Consider the following 20505-nt stretch of genomic DNA (forward strand, 5'->3'; position numbering starts at 1 on the left):
CGAGGATAGATGTTCAGACTTCCTTATGTAAGGGGCAGTGAAGAATAATATGGATGAGTGTATCCGGTTCGTTAACATCACAAGAACACAATCAGGCAGAATATGGAGTTTGTAAAAAATCCCTCTCCGGTGACTGCGGAAGGGAAGACATTTAGGGAGAACGCTCTGATGTATTGGATTGTTTAGTGTAGTCAGATATTTTGCACTTGCATCTACTGTGGAAGCTATTCTGAATATTCCTGGGGAGCATTTTCTGGGCTTGTGAGGGTAGATGCCTACCATGATCTATTCGTCTTTGATTATTTGGTAAATATATTTTTCATCACACATTTGCAGAGTGTCCAGTGTAATGACTAGAAGTATAAGTTAGGCTTAGTTAGACAGGAAGGATTTGCAGTTTCTTTGCTAGTCCAGTGTAGGTCTGTGCTTTTAAAATGATTGTGTTTTCATGCAAAAACAATGCTCTCCTCTTCAAAAGCAGCCCCAAGTAGAATGGGTTAGAATAATTCCCTCTGGAGATTACATTAAGGGAGATCAGTGGGGCCAGGTTGGACCTAGATGAGGAGCTAGCTTACATAGTAGATGCGCTTGAAAGAAGGGCCTACTAGTAACAGCTCCATTCATAAACAAAGCCTGGTCCAGGAGCACGTACTATCACAGCAGTCCTGACAACATCCCAGTAAATTAAGTCGTGACTACTATCCCTTATGGCTAGTGCAGGCAGAAGTGCTGCAGGTGGGCTGGCTAAGGCCTAGGTGGGTATTTGGCTGAAATGAGTAGTGGATCGGTGACAGCTGGGTCATTCTGTTTTATACACACACACACGCTGCATCTCCTCTCACTATCATGTCTGCCTCATGGTATTTGTTTGTGCCCTCCTCAGAGCTGAGGAGCCATCCCATTTTGGAAAGAACATATTGAATTAATTGACTAGTAGGCTTGTTAGTGGGTGGGCAGGGAGTGTTACTTCCAAGATGTGCCAGAGGCAATGATGAGTGAAGTATAGTCTGACCTGGTATTGCTAAGGTCTTTCCTTTGGCTCTGACCAGGAGATGATCATGTAATCTTCTCTCTGAGCTGACCCTGGCTATCTTCCTGCGGGCAAGTCGCTCATACAATGTCTTTATGAAAATAACCAATCTAATGTTTGTGGCCACTGTTTCTTCATTCAATCTTGCTACCCTTAAAAGATCTTTCTATAATGTAATGCTGACCTGTTATGATCTTTTCTTTCAGGGCCAAAGAGCGTCATATTCAGAAGCTTGTTCACCCAATGGAAGAATGTGGATTTTGAATAGACCCACAAGATGCTGGTTAATTAATGGTTCCATATGGTCACCCTATTTCCTCCTTAATAGTAGACTTTTTCTGTATTTCTGTCCTGTGCTTTTCATTCCTTGCAATAACAAAGGGAATACACAGTACAGCATCACCACTGAACAAAAATCCCGTGTAGAATGGCTAAAAATGGGCACAAAATAACAGTCAATCTTATAAACAAACTAGTATTACAGTTCTCTGTTCTTCAGTCTTCGCCAGATAAGCCTCTGCCGCTCAGGTGGAGGAGTGGGGAATCAAACGCGATTCTCCAGATTAGAATCCACCTGCTCTTAACCACTACACCACGCTGGCTGCAATCTGCATCTGACTTGTCATTGAGTCAGCCATTAGAGGCCTATACAAGGCAGTCTTCCAAGATCCTCTTGTCAATCACCCTTCTAGCCCTGCCCTTCTGTACTTGATTTTCTTTTTAAAAAAATTCAGTCCGTATACACCACTTATGTGCACATAGCAAATCCTCCTCTTTATTGCCACCCCTTGCCCAGATGCATATTTGAAACACTGGCGGGAAAAGCACCCATTGCTTTACATATAGCCTACGAGTTAGGCAAAACACAGTTCAAAGTGACACAGCAAAAATTCTGGATTGTGCCACAGTCTTGAATTCCCTGCTCATGGGTCCACATGTAGAAAGCTAGCACACAAGGGCTCATCTGAACATTTGTCTGAAGAGCTGGCTTTACTACCTTCAGGGATTTTTAACGTTTACAAAAATAGGCACACTCTGCTATCAATCGACCAGATTTCTACCTCATTCTGCATAATTCTTAAGAGCATAACTATACATCATGTTTGCCAAGCTCTGCTTTGAGAAGCTTGGAGGCTCTATCGTTACAAAATACAAGAAAGCTGCAGGTCCCAGCCCTGAAATCACAACATGAAGAAAGGAGGTGCTGCTTTTTCTTCAGTCCTGTCTTGCTGGGTTGATCTAGCAGTCAAGAAACAGAACATTAGTCGGGCCGAGCTCTAATTCAGTTAGGTCCAGCATCATCTTCCCTCTCGACTTGCAAAACAAACCTGCCCAACTTTCCCAACTTGAGAAAGAGCAAAGCATAGCTGTTTTTCATAGGGTGAGTATAAAGGTCCCGGGGCTCACAGTGACCACGTACTCTGGAATGTCTCTTCGCTGCCATATCTGTTGTTTTCCAAAACACCCTATGGAAACACCCCCCTCTGTATGTGCCCAAGGATTTCCCCTCGGGTCAGTTTTCAGGCATGTATAATTTGACCAGATGTTGGAGTTCTGTGGCATAGCCTGTAACGGGGCACTGCTGACGGCTCTTCACGTAGCTGTAAGCGCAGCGGTAGCAGAACACAAAGCCGGACGTGGAGAGGGCCGTGTCGTTGACTCGGATTTTGCGGCAGAGGGGGCAGATGGTTTTGAGCTTCGGCAAGAGGGGGGAAGCCATGTCATGCTCCAGGTGCAGGGGTGGCGGCGGGGCGGGCAAGGCAGTCAGTGACTTGATGTTCTCCTGGTTTTCGGACGAGTACCACCATTCCAGGAACTGCAGGAAGAAGACTCCAACAGAGAGGCCGGTGGAGAGGGAGAAGGCCAGCCCCCCCAAAGCTTTCTTCATGGCCGACTTCACCTGGTCTTTCATGCTGAAGAGGAAAGGGGAACATAAAAAGCGTCAGCAAAAACAAATGGGCTGATTAGACACTGCTGGTAGTCCGATCCCTGCTCAGCCTCAAGCAGAACTGCAGCAGAATTCCCTTGCTGGTGTGGACCACAATCATTTCATCAGTTCTAAAAGCCAAGAACGCCCCTGGGCACGAGGCAGCTTTTTGTATTTCGTGCTGGTTTTCTCAACTAGCGAGGACAGGGTTTATGTGGCACTTGCCACTCTCCTGCTTAGCCCCTCCTACTGGCCACCTGCCGGAACTGCTGGCATCTCCACAGGAGAAGCGTTTCACCATTTGGCACAACTGCCTTTAAAACCTGGTTTTTTTAATGAGCTGCTGTTATGTTGCTTTATTTATGTTCTTTTTGCCCCCCTCTTTTTTAACATCAAATTTAAAATCAATCACATGGCAGATTATTTGAGTTTACTTCAGGAACCCAAGCATAGATGGATAATCACTAGGGCTCGTTGTAACTCCTTCCCTTGCTCTTTGCTACAAGGAAGGTTCCAAAGAATCGACCTGCAAGAGCGGAAATGTCCTCATTGTATCACAGCAATACAAACTATGGAACATATATTGCTTGACTGCCCCAAATACGAGGGATCTAGGACCAGACTTTTTGCTCTTTGTCCTGTAATCTTTAATGAATACTCTGCTGTGGGAAAGATTACGTTTCTACTAAACAATTCTGCCTCAGAGATTTTAACTTTTGTAGCTAGGTTCCTTATAGAAACTTTGAAATGATTACCTGCGATGGTTCTCATGTATGGGATACTTGTTTGGACAATGTTGGCTGTTATATGGATTCTATGCCTAATAAAGGTTTATCTATCTATCTATGTTCTTTTTGAAAGAAAAACAATCAAAACTGTAAGCTGGGGCCTGTGCTCCAGGACAAAAGAAAAGAGGAAAAAAACCCCTCTAGTTTATATTTACTGAAAACTTGCCTAATGTTCCTTAAATGTCAGGCACACAGAGAAACAGCCTTATCCTGATTCAGACCCCTGGACCATCAAAATCTGTACCAGCTACTCAGAATGGCAGTAGCTTACCAGGAGTTCAGGCAGAGCCCTCTGGTATCACCTGCTACCTGGGCGTTTCAACTGGAGATGCCAGGGATCGAACCTGGGACCTTCTGCATGCTCTACCACTCCGCCACTACTGTTCATTCATTTAATAGCCAATTTCATCTTTTCAGTAATGAATCTGGATTGGTAATTAGCCTAAGCATCCACCTTACTGATGATGGGAATATCTTTTCCTGGTCTAATGAAACCAGAGCGTTGAAAATACCAGGCTAATATTCAACCAGTTGAGTTTACTGAATCTTTCTGGACCCACTGAACAGATTTGGCTCTTACCTTTGAGGTCCAGAACTCTCTGGATTCTGTGTATCGTTGAAGGCTTTCACAGCTGGAATCACTAGGGTGTTGTGGGTTTTCGGGGTTGCATGGCCTAGTTCCAGTAGCATTTTCTCCTGATATTTTGCCTGCATCTGTGGCTGGCATCTTCAAGATCCTCTGAAGATGCAATACAAATGCAGGCTCAACGTTTGGAGAAAATGCTGTTGGAACCCGGCCAGGAAAACCCACAACACTCTCTCTGGACTCTGTTTCAACTCACCTGCTGGTTGGCAGCTGAGCTGTGCTAGCAGCCAGAAGTTTCTTCTCCAGGGCCTGCAGATCTTCGGTCGTGAGCCTGACCAAGCGTACCCCAGCCAACCTCAGCAGGGGTGAGTGTTGCTGAGCCTTCCCCAGGATGTAGCACAGCTGCTGGGCCAGAAACCAGCCCTCCCATGCCAGGTTGACAAAAGGGTAGGCTGCAAGGAAGGCCCTGTAGAACCGCTTCCAGGCCGAGGACGGCGGATGGATGGAGTAATCGTCCTCTTCCCGCAGCCGGGAGACCAGCTTCTCCAGCTTAGTTTTCAGATATGGGACGAGGACCAGCAAGCACAGGGATTTCCAGTGATGCTTCTGCGGCAGTCCGGCAGTGACCGGCCGCCGGTGCAGCCTCCTGCCGTCTCGTAGCGGCAATCTCTTCAAGCCGTAGAAGTTTTCGGAAAAGGAGGCGCTGCAGCTGGATAAGTAGTGCTGCTGGAGCAACAGATCCAGGAGTGTGTAGAGTTCTTCAAACCAGCGCCAGAGGAAGCCATAACGGCCTGGGTTGGATTCTGCTAGCACCTAGATCGCAAGATAAGCGAGGCCGCATTAACATCAAGAAGAAGAAGAGGTTGGATTTATATCCCACCTTTCTCTCCCATAAGGATTCCCCACTCCGCCACCTAAGTGGCAGAGGCTTATCTGCTGAACGAGTTGTGTTTCCGCACTCCTAGGCCCCTTCCGCACTTGCAAAATAATGCGTTTTCAAACCACTTTCACAACTGTTTGCAAGTGGATTTTGCCATTCTGCACAGCTTCAAAGAGCATTGAAAGCAGTTTGAAAGTGCATTATTCTGCATGTGCGGAATGAGCCCTACATTCCTGGTGGGTAACCTTGGGCTAGTCACAGTTCTTTCTGAACTCTCTCAGCCCCACCTCCCTCACAAGGTGTCTGTTTTAAGGAGAGGAAGGGGAAAAAGCTTGTAAGCCACCTTGAGTCTCCTTACAGGAGAAAAAAGTGGAGTATAAATCCAAACTCTTCTTCAAATGAAAGTAAGCAGAGAGCTGCTGCCGCTGCAGCCCAGCTGTGGAAAGCTGTTTTTTACCTTTGCCACATGTTGAAGCGCAGGCCTCACAGCAGACATCAAGCTGTCTTGCGCCACCACCTCAAAGATAGATGGCCTGTCTTCAAAGGCCGGAGCAGTGGTGAGATGAGCCCCGTGCTCGGCCATGGCTTTTCCTGAGGCGAGGGATCCAGGCTCCCTTCTGTGAAGTCATTTGCAAATGAAATAAATGGTTGCCAGAACTGATCCCAAGGGTGTTCCTAGTCAAAATTGCCCGAATGCATCAGACTTCACTACTTTAAACAAAATTTCTAGTCCTCAGTATGTAAAAAGGATAAGGTGCAGGCGCAAGATTTGGGAGAGCTCCTTTTATCAAGGGTAAATGCCACTAACTTCATTACAGCAAGGTGTAGTGGTTAAGAGCAGGTGGATTCTAATCTGGAGAACTGGCGTTGATTCCCCACTCCTTCACCTGAGTGGCAGAGGCACACTCCTACATTCCTGCTGGGTAACCTTGGACTAGTTACAGTCTTTCAGAACTTTCTCAGCCCCACCAGGTGTCTCTTGTGGGGAGAGGAAGGGAAAGGAGCTTGTAGGCCACCTTGAGTCTCCTTCCAGGAGAGAAAAGTGGGATATAAATCCAAAACTCTCTTCTTCTACAGTGTGCAGAGATGAAAATGTGGAGGCTTTATTGTAGGGAAACTTATGTGGTTCTCTGTCCCTTTCCTATTGCCTTCTGTGACTTCTGTATGGAAAGTCTGCTTCCTGCTTTAAGCACAGATCCCTTTGCTAATAAATATTTCTAAGTTCTGCAAATTACAATAAATGAATGGTGACCAGTGAACACATTTTTGCTGCAACAGACAAGATACAGACTCATAAGGAAAATAACATGATGTGTCCCTGAGAGTACCACTTTCATAGAGGATTTGTGATTTGATCCTTAAAGAATCAGACAACTATATTTACTTTATTAAAGCCAGTTTCACCCCATTCTAATCCATTCTAGGTTCGCGTATTATTTAAAATGGAACAATTTATCAGTTACACACTGTATCATTTCTGATATTCTATTTCAGTCTGGTAGTTTCTTTTAGATCTCAAATCCTGCAATTATTTCTCTTCTACCCTCTTTTTTCAATAGGTAGTCTGTAGAAGGTTTCCAGTTTTCTTGTCTAGTCCTCTTTTAAGGCTATTACTACACCCTGCAGCAGAGAGAGCCCCAAGTTACATTGTGTGAAGAAGAGGTTCTTCCAACTGTCTGACCCGAATCGATTAACTATCAGACCTCTTCTCCCCATCCCACTTGATTTAGAGCCCCAACGTCCCCCACCTACCTCAGCCTCCTTTTCTCTACAGTCAACTTGGGGCCAACTTGTTACCGGAAGTTCAGTTGGCACTGCTAGGAACTTTGAGCTCCATGGTGCCACCCCAGACCATAGAGACTGACCAAAGACTGGAGCCCCGCAATGGTTAAAAAAGAATTTGAGAGCGTCCGAAATTCCATATGAATTGAGAGAGGCGTGGGGGTGCCCCTGTGGGAAAAATAATTCTGAGTGGGAAAAATTTGTTCCATTAGAAACCGGAAGTGTGGCTGAGCCTAAGAGGGAGGGTCGCCCTAGATTTCCACAGCAGCATCCGGAAGTGGGTGTGGCACTCTAGCCACCCTCTTCTCGATGATCACAGTCCACTCTAGGCGGAGAGGCGTGGCGGCGTTCTGTGGTCGGTCCTCCCGGACAGCCCTACTTCCGTTGCCTCCCCAGCCAGGCGGCTCCTCTCGCTGTGTCCGCGACCGTTGCTGCCGCCCTCGTCTCCGTCCGAAGGAGCCTGTCGAGATTCGCCTTCAGCCCGCAGGTGAGGCTGCGGGGGAGGGGCTTGGGAGGGCGCCCCGCCCCCTCAGGAAGGAGGGGAGGGGGAGGAAGATCGGGGAGGGGCGGGGAGCATCCTCAGTGGGGGAGGGGGAGGAGTCAGTGGGGGAGGGGGAGGAGTCAGTGGAGTGTGGGGTGGAAGAATGTGGGGGTGGGAGCCTTAGGATTGGCCCCGCCTCCTGGAAGGGGGCAGAGGGAGGCAGTTGGGGTCCAGGAGGGTCCCCATTTCAAAGGCTTTCGAAGCAAGTGACCCTCTGCATGAAGGTAAGAGAGGCAGGAAGGACCCTGGGTAGATTTTGCAAGGAGGGGATGATGAAGGTTGGGGATCTGGTGCATCTTTAAGTACCCATCAAAGGACCTCCCAATTGGATTCACGCTCTGAGGTCTGGGAGAGCTTTGCTGATGGAGAAGGCATCTTAGGGGTGAGGAGATCATGCCATGCTAGTCTGGCCAGAAGCTTATGGGGTTTTCTCCAGTGATGTGCTGGGAAAGCAGAAAAGACCCTTGTCCCTGGCATTCTTGTCCCCATAATCCTAATGGTAAAGGAAATGCACTTTGCTCTTGCTCAGAGGGCACTTTTGTGGAACACAAGACCTGGGAAGTCAGTTTGTATGCCTGAAAATTCAGCTCCTTGCAAATGAGCATCTTTCCCATATTGACCTGCATTAATGTCCCAAAACACATCTCAAATGCATTGGGTACCAGCATCAAGTATTGGGGAGCAAAGCGGTTCAGATTTGGCCCTGAGTCTATGCATGGCTGAAGAGATGTTTAGAATTCCAGTATGCCATCCAGAACCATCGGCTTCTTGGCTGAGGGTTTATTTCCAGCCCCGTAATCTGTCTTTCCCTCCCTCGCAAACACTATACATCTTCTTAATCGTGACTCCTCTCTTGCCAAGATAAATTCTGACCTATCAGTTCTGAGGGCATGAAAAATGTGTTTATTTGGGCATGCTGCTTCTGGCTCACAGACTCCTGCCTTGGTAAGAGAATCCCCTGGGAAAGATGCATGGGAGATTAGAAGCCGCAGAGTTGGCATTTTCACCCCTGTCAAATAGATCCAAGGGCTGCTGTCACGATACTGGCTTGTCAGTCAACGGCTGTTCTGCATCTCCCTCCTGCTGTGCAAAACCGAGCCTGCGGGAAAAACTGTGCTTTCTTTATTCCCTGCTCAGCTCATTGATGGAGCGCATTGAGGCTGAATTTAGGGGTTCGGTTTGAACGCCCCTCTCAAGACTGCGTTTGGGATCCAGTCAGATGTCTGGAAACAGTGGGCTCCCCATTGCATTTGCTGTTCTTGTTTGGGTCTTTAGGGCAGGGGCTCACGGTGAGCTGTCTATCCATCCTTTCTCTGCCAAAGACCTTAGAATCGTAGTCCAGAGGGACCTTTCAGAAGGAAGTGTTCAGCAGAGCTTATTCCAGCCATAAAAATATAACCATGGCCTGTTTCTCCATGGGGGCCTTAACAGTCACCTCTACATGACTAGGCAAAGAAGCCTTTTATAAAGCCCTTCACTTTAGGCTATTGACATTCCTCAAATGTCTTACATGCTTTTAGTGTTCAGGCCTGTTGGATTCACTTGTGCACCTTATGCCCCTTCCGCACATGCAGAATAATGCACTTTCAATGCACTGTGCGGAATAACAAAATCCACTTTCAAGCAATTACAAAAGTGGATTGAATGTGCATTATTCTGCATGTGTGGAATGGGCCCTAGTGGTGCAGTTCCGGACACCTTTTATGTTTGGGTTCTGGCAGAAGGCTTACTAGCTAATTCCATTTGCTCAGGGGAGAGAGAGCCCCAAGTCACTATATTTTTTGTGCCTTCAGGTCACATCTGACTTATGGCGCCCCCTGGTGGGGTTTCCAAGGCAAGAGACACTCAGAGGTAGTTTGCCATTGTCTGCCTCTGTGTCACACCCCCTGTCATTTTTTGGCGGTCTCCCTTTCAAATACCTGCCAGGAATGAGAGTGTGTGACTGGCCAAAAGTCACCCAGCAAGTTTTGAAAGAAAGGATCGGGAATAAAACCTGTTATGTGGCCTCTCCAACAGGTTAGAGTCCAGTGTCATCTCCACTGGGTTAGGAAGAAGAAGAAGAAGACTTTTGATTTATATCCCACCTTTCTCTCCTGTAAGGAGACTCAGGGTGGCTTACAAGCTTCTTTCCCTTCCTCTCCCCACAACTGACACCTTGTGAGGTAGGTGGGGCTGAGCGAGTTCCGAGAGAACTGCGACTAGCCCAAGGTCCCGCAGCAGGAATGTAGGAGTGCCGAAACACATCTGGTTCACCAGATAAGCCTCTGCCACTCAAGTGGAGGAGTGGGGAATCAAACCCGGTTCTCCAGATTAGAATCCATCTGCTCTTAACCACTATACCACGCTGGCTGGAGAAGTGGCCCAGTTGACTTTTCTTTAACCACAATGAGAAAATATCTAGAGATCACTACAGTTCACCCTTGAGAAGTTTGTGGAAACTTCAGCTGGTGCAGACTGCAGAAGCCAGGATGTTGGCTGGACAGTGGGTTGTAGGGACCAGATCACTCCAGTCCTGGCTGATCTACAGCGGCTCCAAATTGGTTTCTAGACGCACTTCAAAGTGCTCATGTTGACTTGTAAAGCTTCATTTGGCTTGGGACCAACATGCCTTAAGGCACAGTGTCAAACTCGCGGCCCTCCAAATGGTATGGACTACAGTTCCCATCATCCCCTTCCAGCATTCTGGCAGGATGGGGGGGGGGGGAACTGTAGTTCATAACATCTGGAGTTTGACACCTGTGCAAGGAGTTCATATTCTCTTGTGAAACTTTCTGACCCCTGCAGTCATCTTCTAAAACCCTGCTTTGAATGCCCTGCTTTGAATGCCTTTACCTTCTAAGATAAGATAGGTGGCAATTCAGCAAAGACCCTTTGCAGTCGTGGCATCAAAATTCTGGAACTGTCTTTCCAGAGACGCTCATGTGTCTAATTCCTTTGCCATCTTCTGCCAGCGGGTGAAGACTTCTCGTTTTGTTTGGTGTTCCCTCCGGGATCCCTCGTTCCTGCCCAGTGTTTTGTCGTTTTATTATTGCTGTATTTTAGCTTTGGTTTTAATTGTTTTAATGATGTGGGGGTTTTTTTGTCGGCTGCGGCCGGTTATAAGAGGCAGTTTCATTGCGTATTTTTTCTTTGTTACCTGGTTTGGGGGCCTTCATGAGGGCAGAAAGGCAAGGAATAAATTTTGCACGGTATGATTGTACCCAAAGGAAATTTGAGAAGCCATTAACCCCCAACCCTGGGCATGTTTCCTGGCAAGTAAATCTTCTAGCCCCTGGTGGGGGTTCCCAAACCTTTGCATCTCATGATGGTTTGGGAAGCTTTCTGGGGCATATATGACGATGTCTGCCTTGTAAACTTTTCCCGTCCTCTCCTCACAACAGACACCTTGTGGGGTAAGTGGGGCGGGGGCGGGGGCTCACAGACAACTGCGACTAGCCCAAGGTCATCCAGCAGGCTTCATGTGGAGGAGCAGGAAAACAAATCCCATTCAATGCGGAGTAGTGGGGAATTAAACTCAGTTCTACTGGAGGCAGAGGACATCTTGATGGGTGTTTCCCAGCCCGTTCTCAGGGAGGCAGGATCTTGAAACTTGCCACTTCCTGGGAACTGCCTGGGCGCCCATCTTGATCTCCAGGTCTCTGTAGGGCAGAAAGCAGAGTCTAAATATATAAATAAGCAAACTTCAGGAGAGAAGGAAGGAGGTCTGCTGCGAGTACTAAGGCCCCTCCCACACGTGCAGAATAATGCACTTTCAATCCACTTTCAGTGCACTTTGCATCTGGATTTTACTGTGCGGAATAGCCAAATCCACTTTCAAGCAGTTGTGAAAGTGGATTGAAAGTGCATTATTCTGCATGTGCGGAAGGGGTCTAGGTCAGGGGTCAGCAACCTTTACCATCCAAAGAGCCATTTGGACCCATTTTCCATGGCTCCGAAGATCTACCGAGCCGGAGAGGCAGCTCCGAATGGTGCCGCCTCCAGTTTGGCCCCTCCACTCACCTTTCCTGGACGGACACACCCATGCTACCCTCCGACCTCCAGGCCACGCAGAGCCGCAGTATAAGGCTGAAAGAGCCGCATGCGGCTCCAGAGCCATGGGTTGCAGACCCATGGTCTAGGTGAATGTGGGTAGGTGGTAGAGCATGATAGAGGCGAGGCAGTAGGGCAGAGGCTGCTCTCCATTGTGGGATAGCAGCCTTTAGGTATACCCTGCGCCTCAGGGGTTTTCAGGGCAGAAGGGGAGCTTGGTGGATCTGGAGAACGTTTCCACAAACTGGTTTTTAGTTGCTTGTAAACTGCATCAGTTGTGCAGGTGGTTTTGATGTTTGAAATCTCACGCAGCAAGGCAGGCCGTGACCCCTTTCAGAACTTGGCTCCTGGAAGCCGTCCTGCCTGTTAAAACCTAATTTGCCATCCTTAAGTCCCATAGCGAGGCAACAGCGAAATCAGAGCCGGCTAATTCGATCAGCGTCCATAGTGCCTCGTGCTTGAAGCAACGAAGGTAACAAAGGATTTTTAAAATTGTACCAAAGCTGCTGGGTGAGTTCAGAGAATCAGACCTTCCTTCCTCGTGCCCGACTTTAATTACGTTTCTGTGGGTTGTAGATAATGATTTCTGTTTAAGGACAATGGTGTGATTGATGGCACAGAACAGATGGATGACGTGAAACCTGTGAGTTCTGGCATCTGAGGGCAGCCCTGCGTATTGTTGCAGAATGCACATATGCAAATGTGTAGTGGAAGTGAAATATGTGGCAGGGAAATGCGTTCTAAGTGCCAGGGGTTTGTGTGTAGCTGAGCTTGGGATGGGATGGATGAGAAATGCAAAGGGGGGGGGCAGTGGGAAGTGGATTGAAGGGTCCTGTTGCTCGGGGAGAGAAGAAGAAGGAGGAGGAGGAGGAGGAGGAGGAGAAGAAGAAGAGTTGAATTTATATCCCCCCTTTCTCTCCTGTCAGGAAACTCAAAGAGGCTTACAAGATCCTTTCCCTTCCTCTCTCCATGACAGACACATTGTGAAGTAGGTGGGGCTGAAAGAGTTCCGAAGAACTGTGACTAGCCCGAGGTCACCCAGCTGGCATGTGTTGGAGTGCACAAGCTAATCTGGTTCACCAGATGAGCTTCCACAGCTCAAGTGGCAGAGTGGGGAATCAAACCCGGTTCTCCAGATTAAAGTGTGCCTGGTCTTAACCACTACACCACGCTGGCTCTTCAGGGAGACTCAGTCCAGGGAGACTCAGTGCAGGAATATCCTGATTTGGGGGAAAGAAGTTAGAAAGGAGAAGGTACTCTGTGAAACAACTTTTAAAATTGAAAGCTCACAAATTATAGCGTCTCGGTTGCCAACAAAGCAAACTCCATGAAAACTCAGTCGTTTCAGCCAATTCAAGCCTCACGATCAACAGTCATTCTAAATGGGCAGTGAAAAACAGCTGGGAGGACTCTGGGGTGTTGTGTGGTGTACTGCTGAAGGCTTTCACGGCCAGAATCACTGTGGTGTTGTATGGTTTCTGGGCTGTATGGCCGTGTTCCAGTAGCATTTTCTCCTGATGTTCCGCCTGCATCTGTGTCTGGCATCTTCAGAGGATCTGATGGTAGCAAAGTGAATGGAGTATATATACCTGTGGGATGTCCAGGGTGGAAGAAAGAACCATTTGCATTGGTTAACAGGTGTAAAGGGTGCAATTAGCAAGTGTGAATTGCATGTGTTGAGTGGAATCCACCCATTTTAGCATATGTAAGTAATAACGAAGTTGCATAATCAATTAGTGAGGGCATCTGCATAGTAGTTGCCTGGATGTCCCTCTCGATTGCAGATGCCCTCACTCATTGATTCGTTTTTGCCCCTCCCTCTCCACACTTAGCTCCTTGTGCAGATCTATTCCACTACAAACAACCTTCATTCAGCATCTTGAAATGTAGGACTTAACAGGTAAGGGGTGGTTTCTGTGTACACAGATCTGCGAAGGAACAATGGGGTTAACAGTTTTTCCCTCAGCTCAGTGTGTTTATTTTATAACATTTTTACTGAGAAGAAGAGGCATGTTATCTCTGCAGACACAACTTCCCAGTTTTGAGAGCGGTAAAACCAAGCATCTGTGGTAACATCCTCTCTAGATATTGCAGCAACTGGTTCTGTAGGAGTCACGTGACACAAAAGGGCCAATCGGTTTCCATATGGCCCTAGCCTGGTTTCTCATTCTGACTAATTGCCTTCTTTATCTCCTTCCTTGCTCACCTTTCCACGGCAAATTTACCATTTTTAATCAATAAGGCAAATAGTTCTCAAACTGTAGGGCTCTCTAGATTCTGGATGCCAGACTGTGTGGTCATGTAGGATTTGTTAGGATTTTTGGCATGAAGCTTTTTACGGTGTGCAAAAGTTCTGGGGTCTCTGCAGAGTACCTGAGACACCATTTAAGATGCTTCCCAGAAGTATGTGTGGCATCTGCAGACGCTGTTCCAGTGAGTCACAGCCCCTCCACAAATACACAACCTTATCGCTGTCTTAAAATTATGGCTTGGGATTTGTGGCCACGAGATATTTGGAGACCCAGAAGCATGTGGCTTTTTAAAGGTAATTGTGGGGCCTTTTGGTAGTTCTTGATGGACCTAAGAGGAGAACCTGCAGATTTAGATAGCTCTGTGGAATTCACAGAAACGTTCGAAATTCTACTTTGCGAGGATTCCCAGAGGCATTTGGCCGGTGGCTTTCAGAGCACTGGACCGGAGGGACTTTAGCTTTATCCTTCATTCCCATTCTGAAGAGTCTTGCAGTGAACAACAAGACGTCTTGGTTTAGTAACTTGTGAAGTAACCAAAGCTCCATTTGTTTTGTGTTGCTGTTATGGGAAGCATGTCTAAGTTAAAAGTTTTTTTTCTTTCAAATTTGCAGGTGTAAAAAGAAACCGAAACCATGACGGACTCCAAATACTTCACCACCAATAAAAAAGGTGAGCTTTTTATGTAAAATTTGAAGATCCCACTGGTGGGTTGGGTAGAAGGGGGATTTTGAAAGACTTTCTCCAGGACGTGGACTCCGTCCACCTGCATTTGCCAGTTTGCTACCAGCTCATCCAAACTGGGGACATGGGAAGGCTGGTGGAGGGTTGGGGTAGCATGAGGTGAGCATCAGTTCTTGACCATGGGGTCTAGAAACTTGGGTGAAAAAATCAACCAATATTTTTCTGCCATTCCGTGCATGCATTCTAATATTTCCCAGGATTTTGCTGTCTCAAGTGTTTGCTGCATTTCTGGTAGCTGGATTTTTTTAAAGGTGCACTCTGCTCTTATATCAGCATGTATAACCCAGAAGTGCTTGTGGGTAGCTCTAGGAATCTCTGGAAACTCCATGGTTTTACCATAGAGTTTCCAGCAACGTCTAGAGCTACCTATTATGACTTCTAGGGGCTTGCTGATTTAACACCACCCCCACCCTCCTTGCCCCCCCCCCCCACTGGTTGCTGGGCTCGGCATGGCAAGCCTTCTAGTAATTGACATATTGATTAATAATCTATAATCTTAACTGCAGCCCAAAAACTGGTTGTTGCATATCCTTATTAGGAAGTAGAACTTGTGACATCTTGCAATAAGTAATAAACACACCCAGGAACATCCTGAGTGATTGTTTTAGTGCACAGGCATAGATCTGCACATGGTTTGAACTGAAATTCCTGGCAACTGCTCACCTCTATCGTTGTGCTTTCTGTACAGCATCTCTTAAGAACTCTCTTTAGTCCCATGAAAACTTTTATCTTTCATCGTCTTTATTGGCTATTCTGACATTCCACCTTATCTCATCAATATAAAGGTAAGTAGCTGTGCTAGTCTATAATAGTGGAAGAAAACCCAAGTCCATTAGCAACTTTAAAATACCCTGGAAAACATTGGTGGGTCTTCATGGTTCTGCCCAGCTCAAAATTTTCTAGCTTGCTAAGAAGAAGAGTTTGGTTTTATATCCCACCTTTCTCTCCTGTAAGGAGACGAGGTGGCTTACAAGCTCCTTTCCCTTACTCTCTGCTTTTAACCACTACATCACACTGGCTAACCTCGCCCTTCTAACCCCTGCATAATTTTGCCTCTCATATCCCGGTGATTCTAACATGCCCAGATTTCTGCCACTCTTTCTGCCGAAAGCGCTCCCTGTGACATCAGGAGGTGGGTGGAAAGCGATCTCTGACTGTCTTGTCTTTTTAAAAAATAAACACTTCTCCCTGTTGACTTCCCGCTCCTGGGTAATTAAGATTCCCAGCACCCGCCAGCCTCTGCGAATTGCTGAGCTGCCAGGCTTCCATTAAGGAAGATGAACGGCACCAACCTTTCAGCTGGTCGGGCCTTCCTTAAAATTGCCATTTGGCACCAGATCCGCTCTGAGGAGATTGATCCTCCGTTGCTTGATTTTTAAACGCTGGCCTGGTTTGACGAGCAAGCCGTGTTCATTCTTTGGGCCCTGCCTTGGTAATGCTTTCCCAGATGCCTTCACAGCCCCTGCCTGTAACACGTCCTTTTCTTTAGCGCATCTTCTGCTATTCTTGGATCCGTTGCCTTTTATTCTCAGCAGCTGAGATAATCACATTTTCCCCCCTCCTGCCTGCTGCGTTGCACAGTCAAGCCGCCGTACAGCTTTTCGAGTATTTCAGCAACTTGTTTGACAGTTCAGTGCTGCTCCTCCTGCCTGGTCAAAATCTGCTTTTTCAAAAAGTCTCTTGCTCTCTTGAGATCATAAGAACATAAGAACTAGCCTGCTGGATCAGACCAGAGTCCATCTAGTCCAGCATTCTGCTACTCGCAATGGCCCACCAGGTGCCTTTGGGAGCTCACATGCAGGATGTGAAAGCAATGGCCACCTGCTGCTGCTGCTCCTGAGCACCTGGTCTGTTCAGGCATTTGCAATCTGAGATCAAGGAGGATCAAGATTGGTAGCCATAGATCGACTTCTCCTCCATAAATCTGTCCAAGCCCTTTTTAAAGCTATCCAGGTTAGTGGCCATAACCTCCTCCTGTGGCAGCATATTCCAAACACCAATCACACGTTGTGTGAAGAAGTGTTTCCTTTTATTAGTCCTAATTCTTCCCCCCAGCATTTTCAATGACTGCCCCCTGGTTCTAGTATTGTGAGAAAGAGAGAAAAATTTCTCTCTGTCAACATTTTCTACCCCATGCATAATTTTATAGACTTCAATCATATCCCCCCTCAGACGTCTCCTCTCCAAACTAAAGAGTCCCAAACGCTGCAGCCTCTCCTCATAAGGAAGGTGCTCCAATCCTTCAATCATCCTCGTTGCCCTTCTCTGCACCTTTTCTATCTCTTCGATATCCTTTTTGAGATGTGGCGACCAGAAATGAACACAGTACTCCAAGTGCGGTCGCACCACGGCTTTATATAAGGGCATGACAATCCTTGCAGTTTTATTATCAACTCCTTTCCTAATGATCCCCAGCATAGAGTTTGCCTTTTTCACAGCTGCCATACATTGAGTTGACATTCCCATGGAACTATCAACTAAGACGCCCAAATCCCTTTCCTGGTCTGTGACTGATAGCACTGACCCCTGTAGCGTGTATGTGAAGTTTGGAAATGACCCTTATCTTAGGCCTTCAAGTGTTAAGAAGAAGAAGAGTTTGGATTTATACCCCACTTTTCTTTTGCAGGGGAGATCTTTGAACTGAAAGCCGAGCTCAATAACGAGAAGAAGGAGAAGAGGAAGGAAGCGGTGAAGAAGGTCATTGCCGCCATGACGGTGGGGAAGGATGTCAGGTAACACCTCTTTGGTTGCTGACTAGGGCAGCCCAGATGATGTCAGAGGCCGGAGCGCACAAAGGCAGGCGGAGATATTTGGAGCTTAAGAGAAGGGAATGATCTGGTGTCTCGGACTTTGGAGAAGCTTTTCCCATATTCACAAGGCAGGGTTTGGGTGTCCTGCAGGATGTCTGCTTTAGCTCTGGGGGTCTCTCCCTCTCTCTCCAGCTCCCTTTTCCCAGATGTGGTGAACTGCATGCAGACCGACAACTTGGAGCTGAAGAAGCTGGTGTACCTCTACCTGATGAACTATGCCAAGAGCCAGCCGGACATGGCCATCATGGCGGTCAACAGCTTTGTGAAGGTAACCTGCACCTCTGAGCTTGACGCTGAGCGTTCCCATCCTCTGAACTGAATGAGGAACTCACCTGGATGGCCCAGGCTGGCCTGATCTCGTCAGATCGTGGAAGCTAGTCAGGTTTGGCCCGTGTTTGCGCTTGGACAAGGGACCAGTGGGGAAGCCAGAGTCTCTATGCAGAAGAAAGGATGGCAAACTACCTTTGTTTGTCCCTTATTTTGGAAGCCCCATGAGGTGGCCATAAATCAGTTGTGCTGTCAGTGAAGCCAGAGGGAGAAGAGGAAACTCTTCTTCTTCTCCTTCTTCCTCTGTATTGGCGCAAAAAGAGTTTGGATTTATATCCTTCCTTTCTCTCCTGAAAGGACACTCAAAGGGGCTTACAAGATCCTTTCCCTCCCCCCCCCCCACAACAAACACCCTGTGAGGTAGGTGGGGCTGAGAGAGCTCAGAAGAACTGTGACTAGCCCAAGGTCACCTAGCTGGTATGTGTTGGAGTGCACAAGCTAATCTAGTTCACCAGATAAGCTTCTACAGCTCAAGTGACAGAGTGGGGAATCAAACCCGGTTCTCCAGATTAGAGTGCACCTGCTCATTTATTTATTTATCTATTTATTTATTTATTGGGTTTATAAACCGCCCTCCCCCGGAGGGCTCAGGGCGGCTCATAACCACTACACCACGCTGGCTCAGCCTAGCCACTTGCTCCTGCCCCTTCTATTCCAAAAGAGGACCTGTCTCCTCCAGTCTCGCTGATTTTCCCTTTACCTTCACATCTGCCGCACCGATGATGAGCAGTCCATGCTTGCCCTGCAGTGATTTTTCTGAACATTTTGTGATGTCACGGTAACTCAGCCAATAGGATTCACAGGTGCTGTAGCATTTGGAATTCTTCACGGTGTTCTCATTCACTCTCCCACCGGGGAGTTAGGTGAACCTTTGAGAGGATTCCTACCCGTATTTTGCGAAGGGCAGCTGAGGTTGTCTGTGGCTCGCTGAGTTTTCCCAGTGGACGGATTGGGGCCCTGCTCTCCTTGATGAAAATGCCCCGCCCAGGTGTTGAACAAAACCCATTGATGCTTATCCTCCTCTTACCCATAGGACTGTGAGGATCCCAACCCTCTCATTCGTGCCCTGGCGGTGCGCACCATGGGCTGCATCCGCGTGGACAAGATCACAGAGTACCTGTGTGAGCCGCTGCGCAAGTGTCTGAAGGACGAGGACCCGTACGTGCGCAAGACAGCGGCCGTCTGTGTGGCCAAGTTGCATGACATCAACGCCCAGATGGTGGAAGACCAAGGGTTCCTGGACTCCCTGCGCGATCTCATTGCAGACTCCAATCCCATGGTAACGTACCCATTCCGCAGAATACCCCACATTGCAGTGTGGCTGGAACAACAGGCAGTATTGCTGGGGTTTGGTGAGGGACCACAGGTCAGCAATAGAGCTCGCGCTTTGTGGACTGAAAGCTTTAGGTTCCAGCCCCGCCAAGTAATAACGAAAACCAGAGCTCACCTAGTGCTTTCTGTCCCACTCCACCTCTCCGCTGCTACTCAAGGAATTACAATGTGTGCTGCCGCTTCCGGAGAGTGAGCAATAGAGCTGGAACGGGTCCAGAGGAGGGCAATCAAAATGGTAAAAGGTCTGGAATCCATGCCCTATGAAGAGAGACTTAGGGAGCTGGGGATGTTTAGTTTGGTGAAGAGATGTTAAGAGATGACATGATAGTCATGTTTAGATATTTGAAGGGATGTCTTGTTGGTGAGAGAGCAACCTTGTTTTCTGCTGCTCCAGAGACTAGGACCAGGAGTACTGGGTTCAAGGTGAAGGAAAAGAGATTCCACCTAAACATCAGGAAAAACTTCCTGACGGTAAGGGCTGTTCGACAGTGGAATGCACTACCTCCGAGTGTGGGGGAGTCTCCTTTGGAGGTTTTTTAAAAGAGGGGCTGGATGGTAATCTGTCAGGAGTGCCTTGATTGTATGTTCCTGCATGGCAGGAGTTTGAACTGGATGGCCCTTGTGGTCTCTTCCAACTCTATTATTCCACAAAAGAACCTCTGATTGCTGATCCGGAAGGGATTACTGCAAGAGGCCTTGTGAACCCACTGAGATTTCTGGGCCCAAGGGTCTAATGATGGAAAGACAATTCCTGTGAGCACGCTCCCTTCTGGGCAAAGTCAGGAGTAGACAACGTACAGCATCAATTGAAAAGTTTTCACTAAGCAGGGCAGTCAAAAACCTCTCTGCTCGTCAGAACCTCTGACTCTAAGTAGACAATGCTGGGTGGATGGAAGCTCTGATTCAGTCAATCAATCAATAACTTGGTTCTGGTGGGTTTTCCGGGCTGTGTGGCCATGGTCTGGTGGATCTTGTTCCTAACGTTTCGCCTGCATCTGTAGCTGGCATCTTCAGAGGTGTATCACAGAGGAAAATCTGTTACACACTGTGTCTAGAGAGAAGGGAATGTTTTGGGTATATATTGTCCATGTCCCAGGGTGGGGAACCAGTCAGTAAGTGTTTGGGTGGAACTTGTTATGCAAAGATGTGGTTGATAGTATTGTATTGTGGGTGGGGCTTATCAGTTCAGGGAGTGATTCACCTTTTCATGCCATGTAGCAGCAGCAGTATTGGTGAATGCAAATCCTTTGTTTGGGTGGAGTCCATTGTTCATGAATTTAGCATGCCCTTGGGGTTTGCTTTTGGTGTTTTTAAGTACAGGTAGCCAAGCTTTGTTAATTCTCAGAGTCTCTTCTTTCCTGTTGAAGTTGTCTTGGTGTTTGTGAATTTCAATGGCCTCCCTGTGCAGTCTGACAAAGTAACCTTCTGAATTCAGTGTTTTCAAATAAAATACTGGACATAACCCAGATTTTCTTTCCTG

General features: G+C 47.5%; 2 protein-coding genes and 1 non-coding gene across 3 annotated transcripts in view; 2 read left to right on the forward strand and 1 right to left on the reverse strand.

Moving 5' to 3' along the window:
• The first annotated feature begins 983 nt into the window (after positions 1-983).
• Positions 984-1080, forward strand: LOC125434083. The gene has a single exon (XR_007244725.1). It is a non-coding gene; the product is annotated as a Z30 small nucleolar RNA (small nucleolar RNA).
• A 698-nt stretch (positions 1081-1778) lies between these two features.
• On the reverse strand, positions 1779-7472 carry LOC125433896 (peroxisome assembly protein 12-like). Its single transcript, XM_048498822.1, has 4 exons — positions 6964-7472; positions 5669-5828; positions 4588-5144; positions 1779-2943 (listed from the first exon to the last, which is right to left on the reverse strand). Exons 2-4 carry the CDS (start codon positions 5792-5794, stop codon positions 2544-2546), a joined length of 1083 nt encoding a protein of 360 aa, XP_048354779.1. The 5' UTR covers positions 5795-5828; positions 6964-7472; the 3' UTR covers positions 1779-2543.
• LOC125433279 (AP-2 complex subunit beta-like) overlaps positions 7326-20505 on the forward strand; it is a 26321-nt gene continuing 13141 nt past the window's right edge. The window contains exons 1-5 of the mRNA XM_048497782.1: positions 7326-7480; positions 14427-14484; positions 17183-17288; positions 17499-17634; positions 18727-19059. Coding sequence (XP_048353739.1) covers positions 14448-14484; positions 17183-17288; positions 17499-17634; positions 18727-19059 — 612 coding nt within the window. The 5' untranslated portion in view covers positions 7326-7480; positions 14427-14447. The remainder of the gene's footprint in view (positions 7481-14426; positions 14485-17182; positions 17289-17498; positions 17635-18726; positions 19060-20505) is intronic.

The sequence above is a fragment of the Sphaerodactylus townsendi genome, linkage group LG05, assembly GCF_021028975.2.
Source record: "Sphaerodactylus townsendi isolate TG3544 linkage group LG05, MPM_Stown_v2.3, whole genome shotgun sequence".
NCBI classification, from domain to species: Eukaryota; Metazoa; Chordata; class Lepidosauria; order Squamata; family Sphaerodactylidae; genus Sphaerodactylus; species Sphaerodactylus townsendi.

Coding starts and splice junctions, on each gene's coding strand:
- LOC125433896 (XM_048498822.1), bottom strand. CDS start 5,794: ATGGCCGAGCACGGGGCTCATCTCACCACTGCTCCGGCCTTTGAAGAC. Junction 5,145..5,668: donor CGCTTCAACATGTGGCAAAG/GTAAAAAACAGC, acceptor CTTGCGATCTAG/GTGCTAGCAGAATCCAACCC. Junction 2,944..4,587: donor GCTCAGCTGCCAACCAGCAG/GTGAGTTGAAAC, acceptor TTTCCTCTTCAG/CATGAAAGACCAGGTGAAGT.